Below are 20,819 nucleotides of genomic sequence, written 5' to 3'. Positions count from 1 at the left end.
TAACGTATGGATCTGTGTCTGGTTTTTGAAGTCTGTCTTCTCTGTCCATGTGTTTGGGTTGCTGCCCCTGAGGTGACATCTGTAGCACTTGTAAATGGTATTAATAATGCTGATACATGCCTGTGCAGGGCAGGTGATGTGAGGGGGTTTGCAGTGCAGATTATCAGGTCACAGAGCAGAAGACAATCCTTTTAGGTAATACATAGGGATTGGATGCTGTTTGCGGGGCTGTGTTTTATGCTTTTGTACCTGTTTTCATTAGGAGAGGGTAATCTTCCTGTTACATGTAGCCTTTTAGATTCAGTTGAAAGTGGAATTGGGTTGTACCTAATCTCCCTCCCTACCAGTGTCATGAAGGACCTTAGGGTGCTATGGTTTATCTTTCAGGAAGTGCTGCAGTCTGGGCAGAGGGGTAAAGCAGGTTTAGTTTTGCTGTTCCATCAGATGGCAAATAGCGTTGTACCTGGTAAAGAACCGGTGAGGTTGTTCAGAAACCCAGGTTATGGTGTTCGGCCACCTTGTCAGTTCTGCTGCTCTGTAGCTGCCCTCTTGGGCAATTCTTTGCAGGTAGAGCAGGAGCTTGGCCATGCTCTGCCAGCAGGGAAGTGCTCGAGCTCACGTGCTTCTGCTTTTGGGTTTTCTTCACAGTGCTTTCTGTCCAGTAATCTCTTTTGGAAATCAGAGTGCAGAAAAAGAATAATGGCAAAGCCCGCTGTGGAAAGACTGTGTCAGTTATTCACTATACACATGCAGAACCAAACTGAGTGAGTTGGAGTGTTTGTCTTGCACTGTAAAAGTGCACAGAGCACCATATGCTGATTAAAAAGGGGAAGGGCAGACTCTTTTCCAGAAGACAAATGTTTGACAGTGCAGATCACATCCTTTAGAAAGCAGAAAAAGAGCCCTGTGAGGGTGTAGACGTGCAGTGATCCCATCGGGAGCACTGGAGCCTGTGCAGGTGTTGCCGTGCTCTGCTCAATGGGTGTACCTGGCTGCTGCTCGTGTGCACGTATCCTCTGAAACCTGGGTGTGAGCCAGGGAATGGGGGTTGATTTGGGATTGGTTCTGGTTTGCTGTAAATAATTGAACTGACACAAGGTTTGCTGACCTGAAACCAGCAGCCGCTGTTCCTGGAGTCCCAGGATGGAGCAGCAGCAGTGTCATTTGCTGTGCAAGTCGTGCTTTGGAGAAGGTGGGCTAGGAAGTAGCAGACAAACAGAGGAATTGGGGAACAGAGCCTAGAGGGAGGTGGGTTCCGGTACTGACCCGAGCTGTGGTTCTTAGCTTTTCTTTTTATGACCATTCCATCTTGCCAATTTGGCCCTCTTTCCTGGCCTGGCATGGAGGATGCTAGTAAAACATGACTGTGGTTCAAGCCCAAGTGAGCAAATGGATCTGTAGTTCTGATTGGTCTTGAAGTACAGATTTGAATGCACAAGCAAGGGTGAGCAGAAGTCGAACAGCAGATCCTGTCTGTCTGGGAAATGTAAAGTGATAATAATGCCAGAAACACTGGGAGGTGGAATAACAAAGGCAGTGTCCAGCAGACAGCACTTCTGCCAGGGCTGAGTCTGCAGAATTGGCCGGTCTGAAGAAGTTGGGACTGAGTCTGTGGTCTCTGCCCATCAGCAAGGTTTGAATTTGGGATCACCAAATTTCCCCCCTGCCTCCTTGGCCAACTCCCATGTAAACATGGAGATAGATCCATCTCCTTGAGTAGGCTGTGATTTCTTTCTGTGGTGGTTTAGGAATGTGATGGAAGAGCTCAGGATCTCTGTCCTCTTGCACACCTTGTGCTTGTACAATGGAACTTCTCAAGCTAGGACCACGTTCTGCAGCAGTCCTGCAGTGAGGGATGTCCCTTCAGAGCTGGGTAGCATCGACTAGATCAGCATCATAGCCATTGTCACTGCAGCAATGGGATCATTCTGAACACACTCTCCAGCTGCAGATGTCCAGGACTTGATCTTATTTTCTGTCTTCCATGCAGCCAGCCAGAGAAAGGGTTGACCCAGGCAGAGGGACCAGAAACTGTGAAAAGCTTGAGCTTTTTCTGGCTTTTCATAAACCTTCCTTAGAAAGAGGTTTATCTGCATTGATCAATTGGTGGTATCTTGTAGGTGATAGTCTGTGGATCCCTCTGTGCTGAGGTACTGAGCCACAGACTGTGCAGCTCATCAAGAGGGGAAGGTTGCTCAGCACTCTGCAGGATGGGGTTTGAAGTGGTTACTGAATCACAGAGGACTGAGCTGTGTCTGTGTCGTGGTTTATACCATGCTTCCCATGTGCCTTCAGCCACGTTCCTGTCTCCCCTCGGTCCTCTGCTCCCCATCCTGCTCTTGACAATTTGGGACCTTTTATGTATGGTGTGTGGCCACGTGCCAGCACCTTCCCAGTGCTTCCTTTTTGCCTGATGCCCAAGGCTGCCGGGCTTCTGCACATGGGTGTTTGGGCACTGCGGTAACCCCTGCAAGTGCTAGATATTGCCAAATAAGCGAGCACTGAGCGTGTTGCAGTGCACTAGATAAGAGGGTGCATGCTCTGAGGCAGGTTCACCTTCTCTGCCATCTCTGGCTGCTGTCTGGCTTCTCTCTGGCATCCCCTGATTGTGAGGTGCTGTGGGCTCAGCCATGTGGGTCACGTGAGGTAACTTCAGTGCATCTCCCACCTTTCCCCTCTAGGAAGAAGTGGCACGAGCAGCCTCTGCCCAGGGATGTGCTTGTCCCAAACACCTTCCTTCCTGTGCCAGATCTCTGCCAAGAAATTTAGGCTCAAACAGCCCAAAGTTCTTTGCCTCCCCCATTGCCATAAAGTTGTGACTCTTGTGAGAGGCACATCCCGGTGTTCCCCTGGGAAGCCCCTGCCCGTTCCCTCCCCCGAGTGTTGATGTCCAAGTCACCGGCTGCTCAATGTGCTCTTGAAATCTGCTCCTAGATGCTTATTTCCACTGCTGCAGCTGAGCATGTGCTCACTACAGGTCACCGGGGTGCTTCTGGAGCCTTTCTGCCGTGCTGTTCCCTTCACTTCTGAAATCCCAGTCCAGTCCTTGCTGCAGTCAGGTCTCAAAGCTGAGACACCTCCAGTCAGGACCCCAGCACAGCGTAAAGCTCTTTCACTGCTCACACTTCCCTCTTCCTGCAGCCTTGTTAACAGAACTGCAATGTAACGCCTGTTGTAGTGGAGATGAAGTGACTTCTGGGTACCCCTGAGTTTGAAGGCATGATGTGAGACGTCTTAAAGCAACACAATTCATAGGGAGTGCTGAGTGTGTGTCAGAACTGAAGGCCCTTGAAATTACCAGTTACTGCTGGCTGATCCTGCTGTTTAGGAGCCCACAGGCTCCTTCCTGAGGAAGCACCTCCTATAAGAGCCAAGGAGAGATGGAGGGTGGGAAGCCCATCTGCATAATCTGATGAGCATTAAACTAACCAAGGCAAAAGCCAAGGAACTGACTTAATCTTCTGTGATCTTTTCCCCTCCCTCACGTGGAGGTAAGTTAAGGACACATCTCCCAGGCTCAGGATGTTGCTGGGACTGTGCTCCAAGTAACAACCATGAAGAGCAAATCTGTGTGAAATCAACAATTTGTTAGGCAACAAGGGCAGAGCTGCAGTGTGCCACATGGGCACTCACAAGCCAAATTCCCTCTTGCTGCAGTGAAGTGTGTTTCATCCCCAAGGCTTGAGGTGGTGACATGGTGCATATGGTGTGTGCATGCAGGGCAGTACTGGCTGACAGAGCAACTCATCTGTCCTCTAGTCGTGGTCTCAAATCACAGATCCCTTGAGTCTGAAGAGCTGGCGTGGAGCTGGTAGGTAGTGAGAGCTGCCCAAGGGTCAGTCCCTGTCTGGGGCTGTGGAGGGGAAGGAAGGCAGAGCAGGAGGAACTCCTGCAAGGAGCCTGTGCAGGGAGCAGCGCATGGTGCAGCAATGGGAAGGTGCCTGCCTCAGCCCCGCTGGCTCCCTGTGACCTGCCTGGCTGCTGGCTCCATCCTGCTGCCACCAAGTGCTGCTCTGTGGGGCTCAGGGCTCACCACCGTGGTGTCAAGTGTGAGTTATGAGCACCAGCTCTGCGAGGTAGGAACGGGGTCTTGCTGTGTGTCTGCAGTGCCAAGTACCAAGGGGCTGTGGTCTCTGCACAGCCCCCATGCGCTACTGTAGTGGAAATAATAACGTGGAGATAAAGCTGAGGTCAAGGAAAATCTCTTTAAACTCGATAATTTTCCCTGATGGGAAGATTTATGTTGCTGTTTCTGGGCTGGAGTTGTGCCAGGCTTTGGGCAGTGTCCAAGTCACTGCACAGTAATACCATGCCAGTGGGAATGGAGTAGTTGGGCTCATGTGCTAACTTGATGCTTACCACCTTCTGATTCTGCAGTCATCAGGACCCCAGCCTGCCCTGCAGGAGCAGCCCCGGGCAGGGAGCCCGTTGGTGAGCAGCAGCTCCCTGGCACAGTGCACGGCTCCCGGTGCTCTGGAGCTGCCTTGAGGATGTCTCCACCGCTGCAGCCAGGTCCTCCCGCCAGCACAGGGAGTTATCCGTGTGCTCGCCCCATGCCAAGTGTCTGCCCTGAGTGACCCCTGTGAGCAGCTCAGGGAAGGAAAACCCCAGATCCTTCCAGCCTCACTGGGTTCTCGAGGCTTCCTTTGGCTGAGGGATGTGCCAGACCCCGCGGCTCTGCTGGGTTCCACGCTGAGGGTGCAGCTTAGCACAAGCGAGCAGACTGACGCTCCAGAGAAGCAGGATTTATTTGGGAGTTTGGGTTTTGCTTTTAATTATCCTCCCAGACTGGGATGAGTAAGAAGGGGCAGAAATGCCCAGTGTGGAAGCAGTGTACGCTCGTCATGAGGGACAGCAAAAGCCTGTGCTTGAAACTGTGTTATCAAAACCGCACATGTGCAAGTGATGTGTGTGCCGGGGCTGGCTTTGGCAGCCTTCATCCCAGGCTTGTTCAGTACCTGCTCAGTGATGTCCTGGTTCGCAGCTGGGCTCCGTTATAGTTCAAATAATCACTGATACCAGTGCTATTCCTGTAGATGAAGTGCTTAGCCTAGAACTGTGTGTTTGGATTCTGCCTGTAGTTACAGGCAGTCTGTGTAAGCCGCCTGGGTTTGTGTGCGAGTCCACTCAAGTGCCACGTTGGATGTGACGGGCAGTTGGGATGTCAGATGGTCATGCCTCTTGTGTTCCTCATGTCATATGTCAGGGCTCACAACTCCAGCAGAGACAATACAGTGAGGTTTACATGGAATTGCAAGCTGTGGGTTTGCTAGCTTGGATCAGCACGTTCATGGGTTTCTGCATTACATCCTAACTGTATTCCTTAACCGTATTCTTCTGCTACCTCATGTGTTTTCTTTGCACAAAGATGCTCTCTGAACCAAATAACTGATCCTGTGAAGCTTACTAGTTCTCTGCAGGCTTTGAATTTGACAATTGCTGTTCCACTGTGTCTTGGGTCCTGAACTGTGCCCTTTGTCAGTATGGTGTCTCACAGGGAGCAAAGCAGATGGAGTAAAGAGCCTGAGTTCAAACTCTGTCAACAGCAGAAGTGTCTTAATGTGCCTAATTCAAGTGAGTATCTGTACTTACGCATTGTCCTCTTCTCTTGTTTGATCTAGGCTGTATGACTGGACCCTGGAAATGGGATGTCAGTCCCATTCAGGGAGCATAAAGGACGAAGGAAGGTTTCCCGGTTGCTGCGGCTGTGACAGCGCGTGAGAGCCAGCGCAGGAAGATGTCTGCGGTAACGGCAGCAGTCCCGGCTCCGCAGGGCCCTGTCAACCCGCCGCCTCCGGAGGTCACTAATCCCAACAAGCCCGGCAGGAAGACCAACCAACTGCAATACATGCAAAACGTGGTGGTGAAGACCCTGTGGAAGCATCAGTTTGCTTGGCCTTTCTACCAACCTGTTGATGCAATTAAATTGAATCTGCCGGTGCGTATCTGTCATCTCCTGCTTGGCATCCTGCTCTTGGACAGCTTTCTGCTGGGGAGAGCAGTCTTCTGGTTAGGTTGGATTTGGGCATCCCTCAATGCTCTAAGATTCACTGAATTAGAAGCTCGCTCAGAGCTGGAGAGGTGCAGGTTCCTGAAGGAGAAAGCTGCTTCACTTAAACACAGCACCAGTGCCCCTGTCACCCTCCTGTCAGCTCAGCACAGCAGCCCCCTGCACACTCAGTCTGGCTGCTTGGGTTTTGTGGGATTCAGGGAGCATGTTCTGGGATGTAAGGTCAGGAGAGCTCCAGTGACAAGTTATAATCCAAATATGTGGACTGGACCAGGAGTCTTTTGACCTGTGTGATGCTGTTGCTGGGTGCTAACCAAAAGAGCTTCACACCTGTAGAACACTTTTCTAAGTCAGTGCTCATTTGTGTTTTCTCTTTGTGGAGTTAGTTTCTCAGTGAGGCATTTTGAGGTGGTTTTAGGGAAAGTTACCAGGAAACAGCGGGGAGTCAGTTGGAAGAACAGTTTTCCATGTGTGACCTGAGTGTGCACCAGCCCAGCAGCCGGCAGGATCACCTCTCCTGCCCTGGCATGCCTTGCCTGGAAGTACCAGTGCTTCAAATCACGCTTGAGGGCTGAGCTCAGCAGCCGGTGGCTGTACGTGTGCTGCCTCTCTAGCATGAGAAGATGACAGAGCACAGCCTGGATCACTTCAGGCCAATCACAGCATCTGTGTGTGCTTGAGACCAGCCCAGAGAGAAACTGGGTTAACACGTGGAAGCCTTTTAAGTGCTAAAATGCCCTTAAAAGAGAGACTGAAACTTAGGACAGTCTGAAGTGACACCATCCACCTCCTAAGGGCGGTCACAGCATGAACAGCTTCCAGGCAGAGCTGCTCAGAACGTGTGTTTTCCTGACACGTTACTCCTAGTGCCTCCTCAGTCCAGCTGTCCTTACTAAAGGCAGATAACAACCAGGTAGCCATTTGTGTGTGTGCTTGAGCAAGTACTAGGGGAGACTGGTGCTTCGTAGTCAAGTTCATAATAATGATAGCTTAAAAAGCTACAAATTAGGAAACAAAGGAAAGCAGAGGTGATATTTACAGCTTGCAGAAAACCTTGTGGTTGGGTTTTGGGGAGGAGGGATGAGGAGAAACTTGGGGCTGTAGAGGGAGGTGTGAGCAGCACTCCATGTATCAGGAGCTATAAATAGCATCCTTCCTCCTTCTCCAACAGGATTATCACAAGATCATAAAAAACCCTATGGACATGGGGACGATCAAGAAGCGCCTGGAACACAACTACTACTGGAGTGCCAGTGAATGTATGCAGGATTTCAACACCATGTTTACAAACTGTTACATTTACAACAAGGTAAAGAGCCCAGACAAGCCTTTAACTGGGGCACTGCCTAGAAAAAACCCACCTACGACTGTTGGAGTGTGGGTTTTGAGCAGGGCCGGCTCTGCTGTGTATTTGCAAGGGTTTGAAATGTCACTAATTGCAAGCACATTACTTGAATGCACAAAGCTGTCTTTGTGCTGTGGCTTTCTTCCCCCAGACCAGTTAAAAGGGCAAACGTGCCTTTTAATTCTAGGTAGGTTTCTGTTCTGGGGTTATGTAGCAAGTCTTTAGTGATTGTATTTTCAGTTAGGAGCCCTTTAAGATGAGCTATGGTTTATGCAGTGCTTTGCAGATGCTCTGCAATGTCAGTGCTATGTGTTACACTGGCTGTCTACCAGTAACTAGTATCTTAGCAGCAGAGAGCAGTTCAGGAAGTGTAAGTCTCTTCTCTGCCTATGTCTTGTCTGTACTTGTGCACCTTCAGATGGGTTGCTATTTGGGGTTTGGCTTGCTTGCTGCTTTGTTAGGTTGTTAAAAGCCGCTGCTCTTTGTGTTTGTATTTTCTGCAGTGGTTTGTCATCGCTGACCTATGCTGGGAACAAGCTGAAATAAACAAATTCATTAGCTTGAGCCACAGAGTGAGTGTTCACACTCCTGCCCTGGCCTTGCTGGCAGCAAGGGGGACAGCTCATCTGGTCCAGTTTGCAGCTCCACGCTGTGGCACAGGATGCCGGTTACCTGGCTCCTGCAAGTCCTGATAACTCTCTGGATGCAGTGTCCTTAGAGGCTGTAATTACTGCATGCTAGACCAGAATAGAAGAGCAGGAGGGCAGCATGCAAGGAAGGCGAGGAGCTGGTCTCTTTATTGTTATAGCTGAGATAACATCATTTATTTGGAGGGCAGTTCCTTGGTGATTTCAAAGCCTGATCTTGAACCTCAGTGCTTCTCATAAGTGGATGGTACAGTGTGGGCTTGTGTTCTTCTTTCTGCAGCCCACAGATGACATCGTCCTCATGGCCCAAGCCCTGGAGAAGATCTTCCTGCAGAAAGTTGCTCAGATGCCTCAGGAGGAGGTTGAGTTGTTACCCCCAGTCCCTAAAGGCAAAGGTCGCAAGCCATCAGCGGGCACACAGGGTGCAGGTACTGACCCAGTGCAGTGACACTGACAGTTACGAGCCTGTGGCTGAGATCTGAGCCACCTTCCAGCTGCCTGGTTTGCAGGTGGGGAAGGGGCATGGAAGGAGCATGCGATCTGATGGTTAAAGCAGTGGGTTACTCAGTCTTCCAGGGCTTTATGTCTTAAAGCGACTCTGCATTTGTCATACAAACACCTTCCCATCCATCACCTACCCACCTACACAGAGCTTGTATGCAAAGAATAAACCGAGGCAAGGTAGTTAAACATGCTGGTCTGCCATAAGTGCCAGACTGTGATGTAGAATGCCTGTATAGACCTGGGTTTATACAGCTCACCCCAGGTCCTGGGAGAAGCCTGACACCACAGAAACTTGTACTCCAATCTTGCTCATCCCTGAACCTCGTGTAACATATTTCTTTTGTGTGCATGGTTGCAACATCATAGAATCAAGTTTGGTCAGCAGAAGGGAGGGATTTATTAATCCACTGCAAAAGACTGTAGACCATTGCATGTGAGTAGGAACTAAGTTTAGTTCAGCTTACCTGGAATTGATTTTAAATGGATTTGGGACTAAACTGTCTGTAAGCACAATAAAACCATTCATACAGGAGTTCGAGTGGGCTGAATTAAACTGTTGTAACTTTTTTTCTGTAAACAAGGTCTGATTGTTGCTCTGGGGAAGTCAAACGTTGGTCTTTACTTTCCCACATCTCAGGTGCCAAATGGAGCTACAACTTCATCCAAGCTCAGAGAAATTTGTCTTCTGAGCATCCTTTGTTAAAAGCTGCTGTAAAACCATAGAGCAGTATTGCTACTTTGGTCACTAGTTATTACGTTTGTCCCCTTTAACTTTACACTAGTAGGGAGTTCTTCAACAGTGCAAGTCTGCCCTGGGTTCAGCAGTAGCAGTTGTTTTTCTTTTAGTAGCTGGTGCAGTGCTTTGTTTTTGAATGTCAGCCTGAGAACAGTGCTGATAAAACTGATGTTTTCAGTTCTTGCCAAGTGATGTTTACTGTGACCAAGGACTTTCTGAGTCTCATGCGCTGCCAGGGAGGAGGGGAAGTGGGGAGGAAGCAGAGACAGGACACGGGACCCGAACTAGCCAAAGGGGTATTCCATCCCACAGCACGTCATGCCCAGTATATAAACTGGGGGCAGTTACCCGGAAGGCCCAGATCACTGCTCAGGTCATGATGGGTATCGATTGATGCGTGGTGAGTGGTTGTGTTCTCTTCCCTTGTTATTTCCCTTATCATTATTCTTGGTGGTAGCAGGAGTGGTTTGTGTTATACCTTAGTTAGGGTTCTTATCTCAACCCCGGGAGTTGTGTTCTTTTGATTCTCCTCCCCTCCCTCCGGGAGCGGGGAGGAGGCAAAAGGGGGGGAGCGAGTAACGGCTGCGTGGTTCTGAGTTACCGGCTGGACTTAAACCACGACAAAGTCTAAGGTAAGAGACTTGCCTCGCTATCAGGAGGCTTAAGCTCTACTTTCAGCTCTGTTTGTTTTGTTGTATAACCTGTGGCAAATTGAGGCCTGTGTGGGACAGAAGCTGTCCAAAACAGCCATCTCCCTGTGGAATGGAGCTCTCCTTGAGCTCCTGCTGTTCTGCTGAGAGCTGTGAGAGGGATGAAGATTGTCCCAGGGCAGCACACACCCCATGTGCAAAAAGTAGTTTGCTTGCATGTGGCTGGCCTAAAGCTCATGGTATGAGGACCTGGGTCAGTGATTTCTTATGTTCTTGTTGACTGATGGGTAACAGCATCAAGCAAATTGCACAGTGTCCTTTGTGCTCTCCTGGTGACCCTGGCCTGGAAGCTTTTTGCCAAGCCTGTGACTGAACAGCCCAGTGGGACCAGGTTCACTTTGTCCCGATGTCTTGCCGACACTTGTGCCCATCAGTGCATTGCAGTGTGTTTTCCCTTTGTCGTTGAAAGGAGCTCCGCAAGCCGTGGCCATGTCCTCCGTGTCCCCACCGGCCCCGTTCCAGAACGTTCCTCCAGCTGCATCTCAGATGCCCGTCATTGCTGCCACCCCCGTGCCAACCATCACCGCTAACGTCCCGCCTGTCACTGCCCCTCCTGCCGCTGCCCCCCCTCCGCCTGCTGCTCCGATAATGCCCGTGGTGCCCCCGACGCCACCAGTGGTCAAGGTAAATGCAGAACTCGACTCCTTTCCCTTCCGAAGGCAATGGCTGCTGAAGCAGGGCTTCATCTCCATCCCCTTGCTGCTGGTGCGTGTGATCCTCCACACTTGACTCCTTGCTTCCCCGGCCATCATTGTCCCTTTGGGATGTGCTCAGACGAGTGCTGGCTCTCGAGTTTGAGAGGGCTGAGAGAGGTTTGGCCAGTTCTGCCTCACCCAGCTGGGGTTATGTCAAGCTGTAGTTGCTCCAGCTTGGTTACAGTCTCTCAACTGACCATAGCCTTGGCCAGTGCTGATGCTCTATGAACCAGAGGCTCTGGGGGGCTCCACTCTTTGGCACCATATAGCCCAAAGTATCTCCTCCCAGTGCAACTGAGGCCCTGATTTTACCAGGACTATTCCTTTAAGGTTTGCAGCTCCAGCACTAGGACTGTTCCTCTCTGCCATAAACCAGTTCAAGATGAGCCTGTCACTCCAGTTGGAGGAGACTGATCTTGCCTGCAGGTTTTGGGTGCATTAGTTCTGTCTTCCTTTCTGAGTAATCTTCTGGGAGTTGTCACTGGTGGTTTGCTATTTACTGTGTTAATTTATGGGTAAAGGAGAATCTTGCTCTAAATAATTGGAATTTTCCTTGCAAGCTGTGTATTCCTTTAAAAAAGATGAAAGCATAGCTCAGAGGAAGGTGGGGTTTTCTAAACTGGGGGATTAACTGCACCACTACTGGGGTTCTCTAGTGTGGGGTTGCATGCACCAGGAGAGCCACAGAATTGTTTTGCTCATTTAACCTTTTCGTTTAGGAAATAGTGGAGAAATTTAAGTCAGATCTTGCAGCTGAGCTGTACTTCCTGAAGCCTGTCTCGTGCTTCAGTTTCTGTCCAAATAACTTGCTTCTGAGCATCGGTTTAATTTTAAAACTCAAGACTGAGCTCAGGAGTTCACCAGATACACGGAACTAGTCTTGCTGGATTTACTGCAGATTGCCTTCTGGAAAATTTTCTCCCTTTCTCTCTCCATAGAAATAAATCCTTCCTAGGAGCACAAGGGGGAGCTGACTGCACAGTCACAGCTTGAATTCCTGTGAATTTGCTTAGAGCAAAATCATTAAATTCTTCTCTTGCCCATCACAAACAGTGGACCTTAGCACAGCCACTGCATGTGAGGGAGGGAGGGCTCACGGGTCTTTGGTGATTAATATGCTTTGATTCAGAACTTAGAGCCTGATCCTGCCACTGGGGACTTAGACGTGTGCTTAAGTTTCTGACACTTACTGAGTCCTGACACATCAGCTCAGCTGCAGTAATTAACTGGGCGCACGCCTTTCCCTTGGCAAACAGGAGGTAAGAGTCCTGGGTTTGAATCTCAGCAATACATAGAGCTAACACGTTTTGCATCGTGTTTGGGGTTGGCTTAGAGACAGTTACTACGGCTGGTTACTATGGCTCAGGTGGTGTGTGTCATGGTCACTGACATGTGTTGAAGGCCCCAGTCCCATCTACCCCGGTGCAGTCACCATATGCTGTTGGAGGGCTGGCATGTCTCGGATGGGGATTAGCTGGCACAGGCACAGAACTGGGCCCTGCTCATGCCATGTGTCGTGTCTGTTTCAGAAGAAGGGCGTGAAGCGGAAAGCAGACACGACCACCCCCACCACCTCGGCCATCACTGCCAGCCGGAGCGAGTCACCCACAGCCCTTGCAGACCCCAAGCAGGCCAAGATCATCGCGCGCCGGGAGAGCGGCGGCCGGCCCATCAAGCCACCAAAGAAGGACCTTGAGGATGGGGAAGTGCCCCAGCACGCTGGGAAGAAGGGCAAACTCTCTGAGCACCTCAAGTACTGTGACAGCATCCTCAAGGAGATGCTCTCAAAGAAGCACGCAGCCTACGCGTGGCCCTTTTACAAGCCTGTCGACGCGGAGGCCTTGGAGTTACATGACTATCATGATATTATCAAACACCCCATGGATCTCAGTACTGTTAAAGTACGTCCACATTTACCACGTCTTTTGCAGGGTGTCACAGCCCTCTGGTTGCAGAGGACTGGCTGCTTCTGGGGGAGGGGGAAGGGACATCTTTTTTCTGCCCTGCAAAGCAGACTGTACGATGGCATCTTCTCTTTGTGGATAGCCCAGCTGCTTAAACATGTGTCCTTGGGATTGTGTTGCACCCTAAGAAGAAGAGGTGCTGTGTTTCATAGGATTCGATTGATAGTATCCCGTTTCCAGAAGCTGCTGCTGCCTACTTGTTGGCATGTGTGGTCCAGATAGGCTTACACTGAGCAATTCCAACCACAATGTGATGATCACCTGGTACTTGGGGAGGGGAGGAAGTAATGTGATGCTTGTGTGGTTCACACTTGGCTCTTCAAGAGCTTAGCTTAGCATTGCCCAATACTCAGGGTGTTTTTCCCAATAGACTGGGAGGTTTTTTGAATCCCTCCTAAATACCCATGGAGCAAACCCTTGTTTTTGTAGTTCCCATCTTCTGCTTGTGGGCCATTGGAATTGGTGGTGGTGGAGGTGAGGCTCTTCCACATGCAGGAGGTGAAGGTATTGCTGCTGGCTTTGGCTAGTGTGCCAGGAGTGTTCTGCTGCCAGCAGAGCCAATGCCCAGGTGACAAAAGGGCAGCTGTGCTTGCGATTCCTTCCATGTTCCTTGGCAAATCCTACACAGAACCTGGAGTGTGTCATGTGCTGATGTACCGTTGCCATTCAGCCATGATGCTGTGAGCGTTCTTACTACAACTGTGGTAATTTTAAGAGTATTTTAGTTACATTACTTAGTTGAGAGAGAATATCTGTCATAGTCTTTGCATTGAGGATTAGGCCAGGGGTTACCAGTGTCTGAGTTCTAATCCCTGTTCTCATGCTGTCGTTCTGGGCAAGTTTCCCCACAGTTCTGTGCTGTAGTTTTCCCAGTCATAAAATAGAGACGATACTTAACCTACCTCACAGGGCTGTTGTGAGGACAGATATCTGGAGGTCACTAAGTATTACTTATTGATGGGGTTTGTACAGAAAAGACAACTTTCTGAGCTGGCAAAAGCATTGTAAGCAGGCTCTGGAGGAGCTGAGGCCATTTTCCTCCTGAGCTCCTGGTGCAGAATGTGCAGAATCCTTGACTTGCAATGTAGCTTTGTTAAAAGCCTGCAGCAGTTTCCTGGCAGGAGAAGAGGGCAAGACAAAGGGTGAGTTTTGCTGCAGGCAAGAAGAGGGAGACTCAAACACAGTGCTAAAAGCAGGAGAAAGGGCTAGGCTGAACATGGTAGTCTGCGAAGCTGGAGCACTGGTCCCTGGCTCTAATGTTCTGCTGGTAGAGGAAGGTTCCAGTGTTTTCTTGGGTAAGTTTTTCTATTTTCTCTTGCTCTTGAGCGTGGAGGAGGAAGGGAGAAGCTCCCCTCAGTTTTGGTGATGTAGTGTGCTCACCATCCTGCTCATTTTGGCTGTGCAGTACTGAAGGGCTGTTAATCCTTGTACGTTGCTTTAATTGATGCTGTCAAGGTCTCGCTTTACTTTATGTTGGTGTCACTGCTCTTCACCAGCTCGAGGTCCATCCACATGGCTTGGATCACAAGCTGATGGATAATTTTAGCTGATCAGGAGGCCACCTTCCTGCTCAGAGCAGTGGCACTTACTCTGATCTGCTCTCTTCCAGGGCTTGCCACCTTCTCAGCTCTTTCCTTTCTGTAGCAGTAATTGGTGCTAAGGTTCTACACCTGGTAGTAATAGAGACATAAAATCACTGAAGGAATGCTCTCCAAACCCCAGTCATTCAGTCCCAAACTGAAAGAGGAATGGGTGAAAGTGAGAGCTGAAAAACAGGAGAAAGGAAGAAGGTGCAAGTATCTATCTGCTGATGTTTATCCTTGCTACACTGGGAAGTAACATTACCAATGGGTTCCTAAAGGATGAAGTCTGTATCCATTCTTTTATCAGCTGGACTTTAAAATTGCGAGTAGCTCTTGCAGCTCAGCTGTAAATGCCAACTACTGTTTTCTTAGACAAATTCTGAGGGTGTTGTGAGCTGTCTCCAAGGTGCACATGTCCTCCATGCAGTTGTTACAAATGCCTTTTGCTTATGGCTTTTTCTCCCCTTTCCCTTTGGCTTGTTTGTTTGCAGAAAAAGATGGACAGTCGGGAATACCAGGATGCACAAGGGTTTGCAGCAGACATTCGGTTAATGTTCTCTAATTGTTACAAGTACAACCCTCCAGACCACGAGGTGGTAGCGATGGCCAGGAAGCTCCAGGTAAAGGTGTTGGTAAATTTGTCCTCCAGAGTACATTTAGTTCAGCTGCAAGGTATGGATTCAGAGATCCAAGTGCGGATCTGCCCGTAGCACCATAAAGGGTTGGTGATTCCTCCAGCCTTTGGAAAGAGCCACGCTCTCTGCTTGTGCTCTTCACATGACATTGCCCAACACCATGTTGTGCTCCTAAATTGTCATAATTGCTGCTGTATAAAGTAATGAGGGAATTTTCCTGGTCTTACAGGAGCCATGTGTACATTATTGTTGTACAGCAGCTTGTATCGGGCAGTAAGACCCTGAGCCATGGTGGGTGCCTGGTGTGTTTAAAAGGCCAGAGAGGGAGGTCTTTGTGGCTGAGGCTCCTTTTGTCACCAGTTTTGCCCCTTTTTGTAGGACGTCTTTGAGATGAGGTTCGCAAAGATGCCCGATGAGCCTGCAGAGGCCCCCCCTCCACCTCCCCCGGCAGCCCCAGTGGTGAGCAAAAGCACAGAGAGCAGTCACAGCAGCGAGGAGAGCTCTTCCGACTCAGACAGCTCAGACTCAGAGGAGGAGCGAGCGACGCGGCTGGCGGAGCTGCAGGAGCAGGTACTGGGCTGGTGTCTGTGCAGCACCAAGGCCGTAGCAGGGGGAAGGGGTTAACTGTGCTGCAGCAGAGCAATCTCCCCTTTTGACAACCAAAGGAGAAAGGCTCAGCAGTGAAGTAAGTGCATGGTTGATGTGATGCTCCTGTTCTGTGAGAGCTATTCTCAGCACTGATGCTCTGTGCTTCCTTCGGGGATCCTGGAGTGTGAATGAAGGAGTGCACAGTACTTGGGATTTAGGAAGAACGGAGAAACCCATTCTGTATGAAAACTCAGGCATAAGGAAATCCCATCACAAGCTTCCTGGGGGTATTGTCCCCTGTACCCGGGCTGTAGAAATGAACTGTTCTGGCTGTTGTGGTTGCAAATGCTTAAGCCACGGCCTTTCTTATACAGATACACAGTCCCAGATGCTGCACTGCTTATGTGTGCTCCCATAATACAACAGAGCATTAGTAAAATAGCTTATCCAATGTCTCAAAGCAAGCTAGTAGGAGAGCCAGGAAGTGAAGCAGGATTCCAGAGGCCAAGTTGTCAGCACTCTAGGTGGAGCTATTAAGCTTAATTTTCATTTGCCCCTATAAACCAAGAATGATATGTTCATTTGAGTCAGCTTTGTGCACTTGCACTGCATTTCTAAGACACTTTCAAATAGAGCAAAGCCTCCTGAGTTCAGTCACTAGACTGCTCCATCACTGACTTTGGGCTATACTTACATGTAGGGATGTGGAGGCATCGGTTACCTTGCTGTGAAGTCTGATTGCCTTTGTCACTGCTCTCCTCCAGCTGAAGGCCGTCCATGAGCAGCTGGCTGCATTGTCACAGGCACCAGTGAACAAACCAAAGAAAAAGAAAGAGAAGAAGGAGAAAGAGAAGAAAAAGAAAGATAAAGAGAAGGAAAAAGAAAAGCACAAAGTGAAAGCTGAGGAGGAGAAGAAACCCAAGGTGGCTCAGCCACCAAAGCAAGCCCAACAGAAGAAGGCCCCAGCTAAGAAAGCGAACAGCACAACCACAGCTGGCAGGTGAGTGCCTGCCTTCCACAAGCTGTCCTGAGGGGAATGCCAGGAGCCTCCAGCCCAGTTCCCCTGCCCCTGCTGAGCTCCTGGGGAAGCTCACTTGTCATTGCAGTTAATTTGCTGTTGAATAGTGTCCCAATTCCCAGACAACCACAGGGAGTTTTAAAGTTAGAGCTAGCAGTGGAACCATCATACTTGCACTGTTCTGCTCTCAGTCGCCTCTGATCACTCTGGGATAAGGTTTTGCTTTTTGCCTTTTGCACAGCCAATGAGAACGTGCCACTTGATGGCTGCCCTGCTGCTACATGGGCTTATTGTGCATCACAGGGCTCAAGTATAATGGGGTAGAACAGCTGATCCCAGGTCTGTGAACTTCAGAATTTGTGCTGCTGCTCAAGCCATCTGGTTGGCAGCTCCAAGCCAAGAGCACTGGGGTGTTTGTCACTAGGAGGGCAGAAAAAGCCAGTTTATTGTTTCTGTATACCCATGAATGTTTCCATGCTTGCCACCCACTCAGGCAGCCCAAGAAAGGAGGCAAACAGGCATCTGCAACCTACGATTCAGACGAGGAGGAGGAAGGTCTGCCCATGACCTATGATGAGAAACGACAGCTCAGCTTGGACATCAACCGTTTGCCTGGGGAGAAACTGGGCAGAGTGGTACACATCATCCAGTCCCGGGAGCCTTCCCTCAGAGACTCCAATCCCGATGAGATAGAAATAGATTTTGAGACATTGAAGCCCACGACTTTACGGGAGCTGGAGCGATACGTGAAGTCTTGTTTACAGAAAAAACAGAGGAAACCATTTTGTAAGTTACCTCCTGGGGCACTTTTCCTCCACCAGCTCTTGGGGTCAGCTCTGGAGACAGGGCATGTGTGTTGGGATGCTGTTTTCCAGCTGTTGGTTATGAGCTGACAGGGGTTTTGAGGTCTTTTCTCCCAAGAGAAGTACAGAAACTTTCTATTCCTTCTGTTCTTTCTTTCCATGGAGTCATGCTCTGGAGACCTCGAGGACTGTTGTGTTCCTCTACAAGACCTGTGATGGGTTTATTACTTACCTAGAATCTAGAAGGTACTATACAGGTTTCAGTCTCATTCTGTTAGGTGTAATGTGCACACATCGGTGAGGATCAGTTTCTCATCCTGAATAGTTTAGCATCTAATTAGGAAGGAAACAAAAAGCATGGTTGGGATCCAAAACACAAGGGGAAAAATAACTTGCACAGAGTTACCTGGGAAGCCTCTGGATTCTGGGTTTAAATGAATTGTGTGTTCACTCCAAAACTGTTCTTCCTACGTGGCCTGACCACAGCATTACCCTCAGTCTCTATCAGGTCAGGATTAATGAGTGTGCTGCTGAGTGTCCGGCTTGGTGTGGGACAGACCTTTCTCTGTGAGTGAATTGTGGTGCCCCCCTGGGAGTTTAGCTCCAGCTGAATAGCAATAGGATCACTTACCTGAAGTGGTTCTGGCCCTGTCCATCTGCTTGTTGTTTAAGGAGTTGTCCTGTTAAGAGAGTATAACACTATAGCTACTCACAGCTCTTGCAGAGCACCTCCATTTCTTCATTGCAGGATTTTCAGGTAGGCTTCAGCAAAGCTCAAACTTTGACCCTTCTTTTTGCTTTTCAATACACTGCTTTGAGTTTTGTTTGTCTCCTGAGTTGGACTAGCTCAAGAAGAGAGCTTCCAGAGGGCACAGGAAAAAGAAGCATTCTTTTGTTTTGGAACCAAAGCATAGAGTGATGCAGATAACTGAGACATCTGCTCCTCTGCACACACTGGGCTGGTGTTCCTGGCCCCAGAGGGCTTTTCTGCTGTCTGTCACCATGGTGGGATGCACCCTCTTAGGACTCTGCTTTCCAGGTTTCCTTTTTTACTACTGCTTTAGAACAGCACACAGAAATGTAGGTATTTCCTTGCTGCATCAGGCAAGTTACCTGGCCCCTGACTTGTGTTTCTGACACTGCCCAAAGCCTGTGTTCAGTTACTCCTTCTTTGGAAGAATGTTTGTTCTGCTCAGAAGTTTGAGTGTTGCCAGTACTTCTCACCATTGCCATCCTGACTGGTGCAGCTGCATTCCTGTTCTCTGCCAGCCTTTGCCTCCACTGGTTTTTAATTTGCCCTTTTTGTTTTATATCTAAAGTAACACAAATCACAATAGATTCTTTCATAAAGTATCTTAAGTTGTAATAGGAAGTGCTTAACTTCTGACAACCTTTAATGGGACACTTTATTTTACAGGGCAGAAACCCCATGTAACAATTCTGTAATTACAAATGTGTAACTATTGACCATTTAACTGGCTGGTAAGTAACCTGGAACTACAAGGTTATTACATGGATGTTTGTATCTTCTAAAATACTTTTTGGAAGATCCCTCTTAGAAAATGCGTGTTACAGGACGATGGTGATTGGATCATCTAGACAACCTCAGAAGTTGTCCTCTATCTGGGATGTGTAGCTGCTGTGTGGTCACTTGATCTTTAACAGTGTCTCTGCAAAGTGGCTGCACAGATTTACATGCCCTGTAAAATAGTGATGTCCAATCTTACTCACCTGCAACCGTGCAGTTTCAGAGCTTGTGCATTCTTCCTCCCCAGCTGCAGGTGGGAAAAAGCAAGCAGCAAAGTCAAAAGAAGAGTTAGCTCAGGAAAAGAAGAAAGAACTAGAAAAACGGTTACAGGATGTCAGTGGGCAGCTAAACAACAACAAGAAGCCTGCAAAGAAAGGTAAAGGCTTTAGCTTTACTGTGCTACCAGTGCCTGAACCCTTGTGTATGTAATAGACTTCCTCACTGAGGCAGAACTGCTGCTGCCTTGCAGCCTGGGGCTTCTCTCTGTGACAGTTACTCAGCTGGTCAGTGAGTAACTGCCGGGCACTGAGCTGTTGTGTGGGAGCTGCTTTGGTCCCCGTCCAGGGGGTGGCTCCCTGGTGGTAAATGTAAGGCCTCTCGGAGGCAAATTCATCCTTCAGAGGGAGAAGGCTGTGGGCACAGATCCCCAGGCAAAATGAAGCTGTGAACAAAGCCATGGAGGGCAAGGGCTCTGTTTCAGCTCTGTGCAGGTAACCCCATCTCTGCCTTCCCCCCGCAGAGAAGTCTGGCTCGGCTCCCTTGGGAGGCCCTTCCCGGCTCAGCAGCAGCAGCTCCTCCGAGTCTGGGAGCAGCAGCTCCAGCGGCTCCAGCTCAGACAGCAGCGATTCGGAATGAGTTACGGACACTTACACCCAGCACCCAAAACGGACATCACCTTCACCGATGCTCTCCAGTGTTCCTTTCCTTAATATACTGCTCTTGCTCCACGGTGGTCAGGTTTTTTTTTGTCCCCTCTCTCTTTCTCTGACTTTATTTTTTAATTCAGTGTTATAACAGGATTCTTCCATTTTTGGGGGGCACTCTTAATAGGTCAAAGATCTTTCCGTGTGCGTGTGTGCGCGACCAGACTTCATGACAAATAGTTCCCTTTGCATAAAGTCTCTGAAATACATTTTAACTGACGAAGGTTGGTTGAAGTGGAAGAACCCTGAACCCTCAGCAGGAGATGACTAGAAAGTTCTGTGAGGCTTGCAGCTGCCCTCCTCCTGCCCCGCCCTCTCCCTACAATGTTCTCTCTTCAGGAGCTGCTGGGCTCACACAAGGGAAAAGCAGAACCTCTTTTCCTAAAGAGATCTCTGTACAATGGTACTGTATCTGGGAGACGTTAGCTTTTCAACTAGGTGGTGTATTTGTTACTAGCACTAGTATTCTTAATCTCGCAGTCTCCAGTGTGATCAGAATGTCAGATTCTATCATCTTTTTACATAAAAACAGAAAGAAACAAAAAAGTCATGTAGTCTGGGTTGCTAACATGCTTTTGGGGTTTTCTTAATCTTGGTAGAGACATAGGCACCTCTTCAGGAAGGTATTTAAGCATGAACTTTAAGCACATGAGCAATACAAGCAGTTGCATTTTTTGTTTTTCTCCACTTGAGGTTTTCCTTTTTCTTGGGGATGTGTTGGGAAGGCGGGAGCAAGGGATGCTCCGGGTTCTTGGAAATGTTATTTTTCACATGCAATAGACGATTTCCAGGAAATGGGCACTCTCTAGGAAAGGTTTCATTTAATTGAAAACAGCTTTTGGCTGTCAGTCTTCAGCTGGACCTCGGGGTGATCCCTGCAGTGACCACGGAGTCATGTGCTCCTTACCAGACACAGGCTCAAGAGTTTTCTCCATGACAAGCACCTCAGCCTGCGCCTAAAATAAAGGAGCACTTGAGCTGCAGCTGAGGCTGAGCTGGCAGGGAGCTGGAGAGGAGCGCTGTGTGTGCTGGGGCTTGGGGGCTCTGTTCCTCTCCTTGTTTCAGTAGTGAGCTCTGAGGAGGGAACCCTGCGTGTGTTGTGCAGGGCGCAGGTTTCAGGCACTGAAATG

The 20,819-nt window shown here is 49.2% G+C and overlaps 1 protein-coding gene across 4 annotated transcripts in view; it reads left to right on the top strand.

Moving 5' to 3' along the window:
* BRD3 (bromodomain containing 3) overlaps positions 1 to 19,714 on the top strand; it is a 29,442-nt gene extending 9,728 nt beyond the window's left edge. For 3 of the 4 annotated variants that reach the window (XM_061352385.1, XM_061352386.1, XM_061352384.1), the window contains 11 exons: positions 5,622 to 5,938; positions 7,182 to 7,319; positions 8,283 to 8,430; positions 10,362 to 10,576; positions 12,177 to 12,548; positions 14,686 to 14,814; positions 15,208 to 15,399; positions 16,182 to 16,417; positions 16,929 to 17,221; positions 19,014 to 19,142; positions 19,506 to 19,714. In XM_061352385.1, coding sequence (XP_061208369.1) covers positions 5,738 to 5,938; positions 7,182 to 7,319; positions 8,283 to 8,430; positions 10,362 to 10,576; positions 12,177 to 12,548; positions 14,686 to 14,814; positions 15,208 to 15,399; positions 16,182 to 16,417; positions 16,929 to 17,221; positions 19,014 to 19,142; positions 19,506 to 19,621 — 2,169 coding nt within the window. In that variant the 5' untranslated portion in view covers positions 5,622 to 5,737 and the 3' untranslated portion in view covers positions 19,622 to 19,714. Of the gene's footprint in view, positions 1 to 5,621; positions 5,939 to 7,181; positions 7,320 to 8,282; positions 8,431 to 10,361; positions 10,577 to 12,176; positions 12,549 to 14,685; positions 14,815 to 15,207; positions 15,400 to 16,181; positions 16,418 to 16,928; positions 17,222 to 18,655; positions 18,721 to 19,013; positions 19,143 to 19,505 lie in introns of those variants that run through there. The other variant, XM_061352387.1, reaches the window with a different exon arrangement.
* The last annotated feature ends 1,105 nt before the right edge of the window (positions 19,715 to 20,819 follow it).

Source organism: Neopsephotus bourkii, unplaced genomic scaffold, assembly GCF_033783945.1.
Source record: "Neopsephotus bourkii isolate Nb327-2 ecotype Australia unplaced genomic scaffold, CSIRO-AGI_Nbou_v1 NB_659, whole genome shotgun sequence".
NCBI classification, from domain to species: domain Eukaryota; kingdom Metazoa; phylum Chordata; class Aves; order Psittaciformes; family Psittacidae; genus Neopsephotus; species Neopsephotus bourkii.
This window is presented reverse-complemented; position numbering and strand designations above follow the sequence as displayed.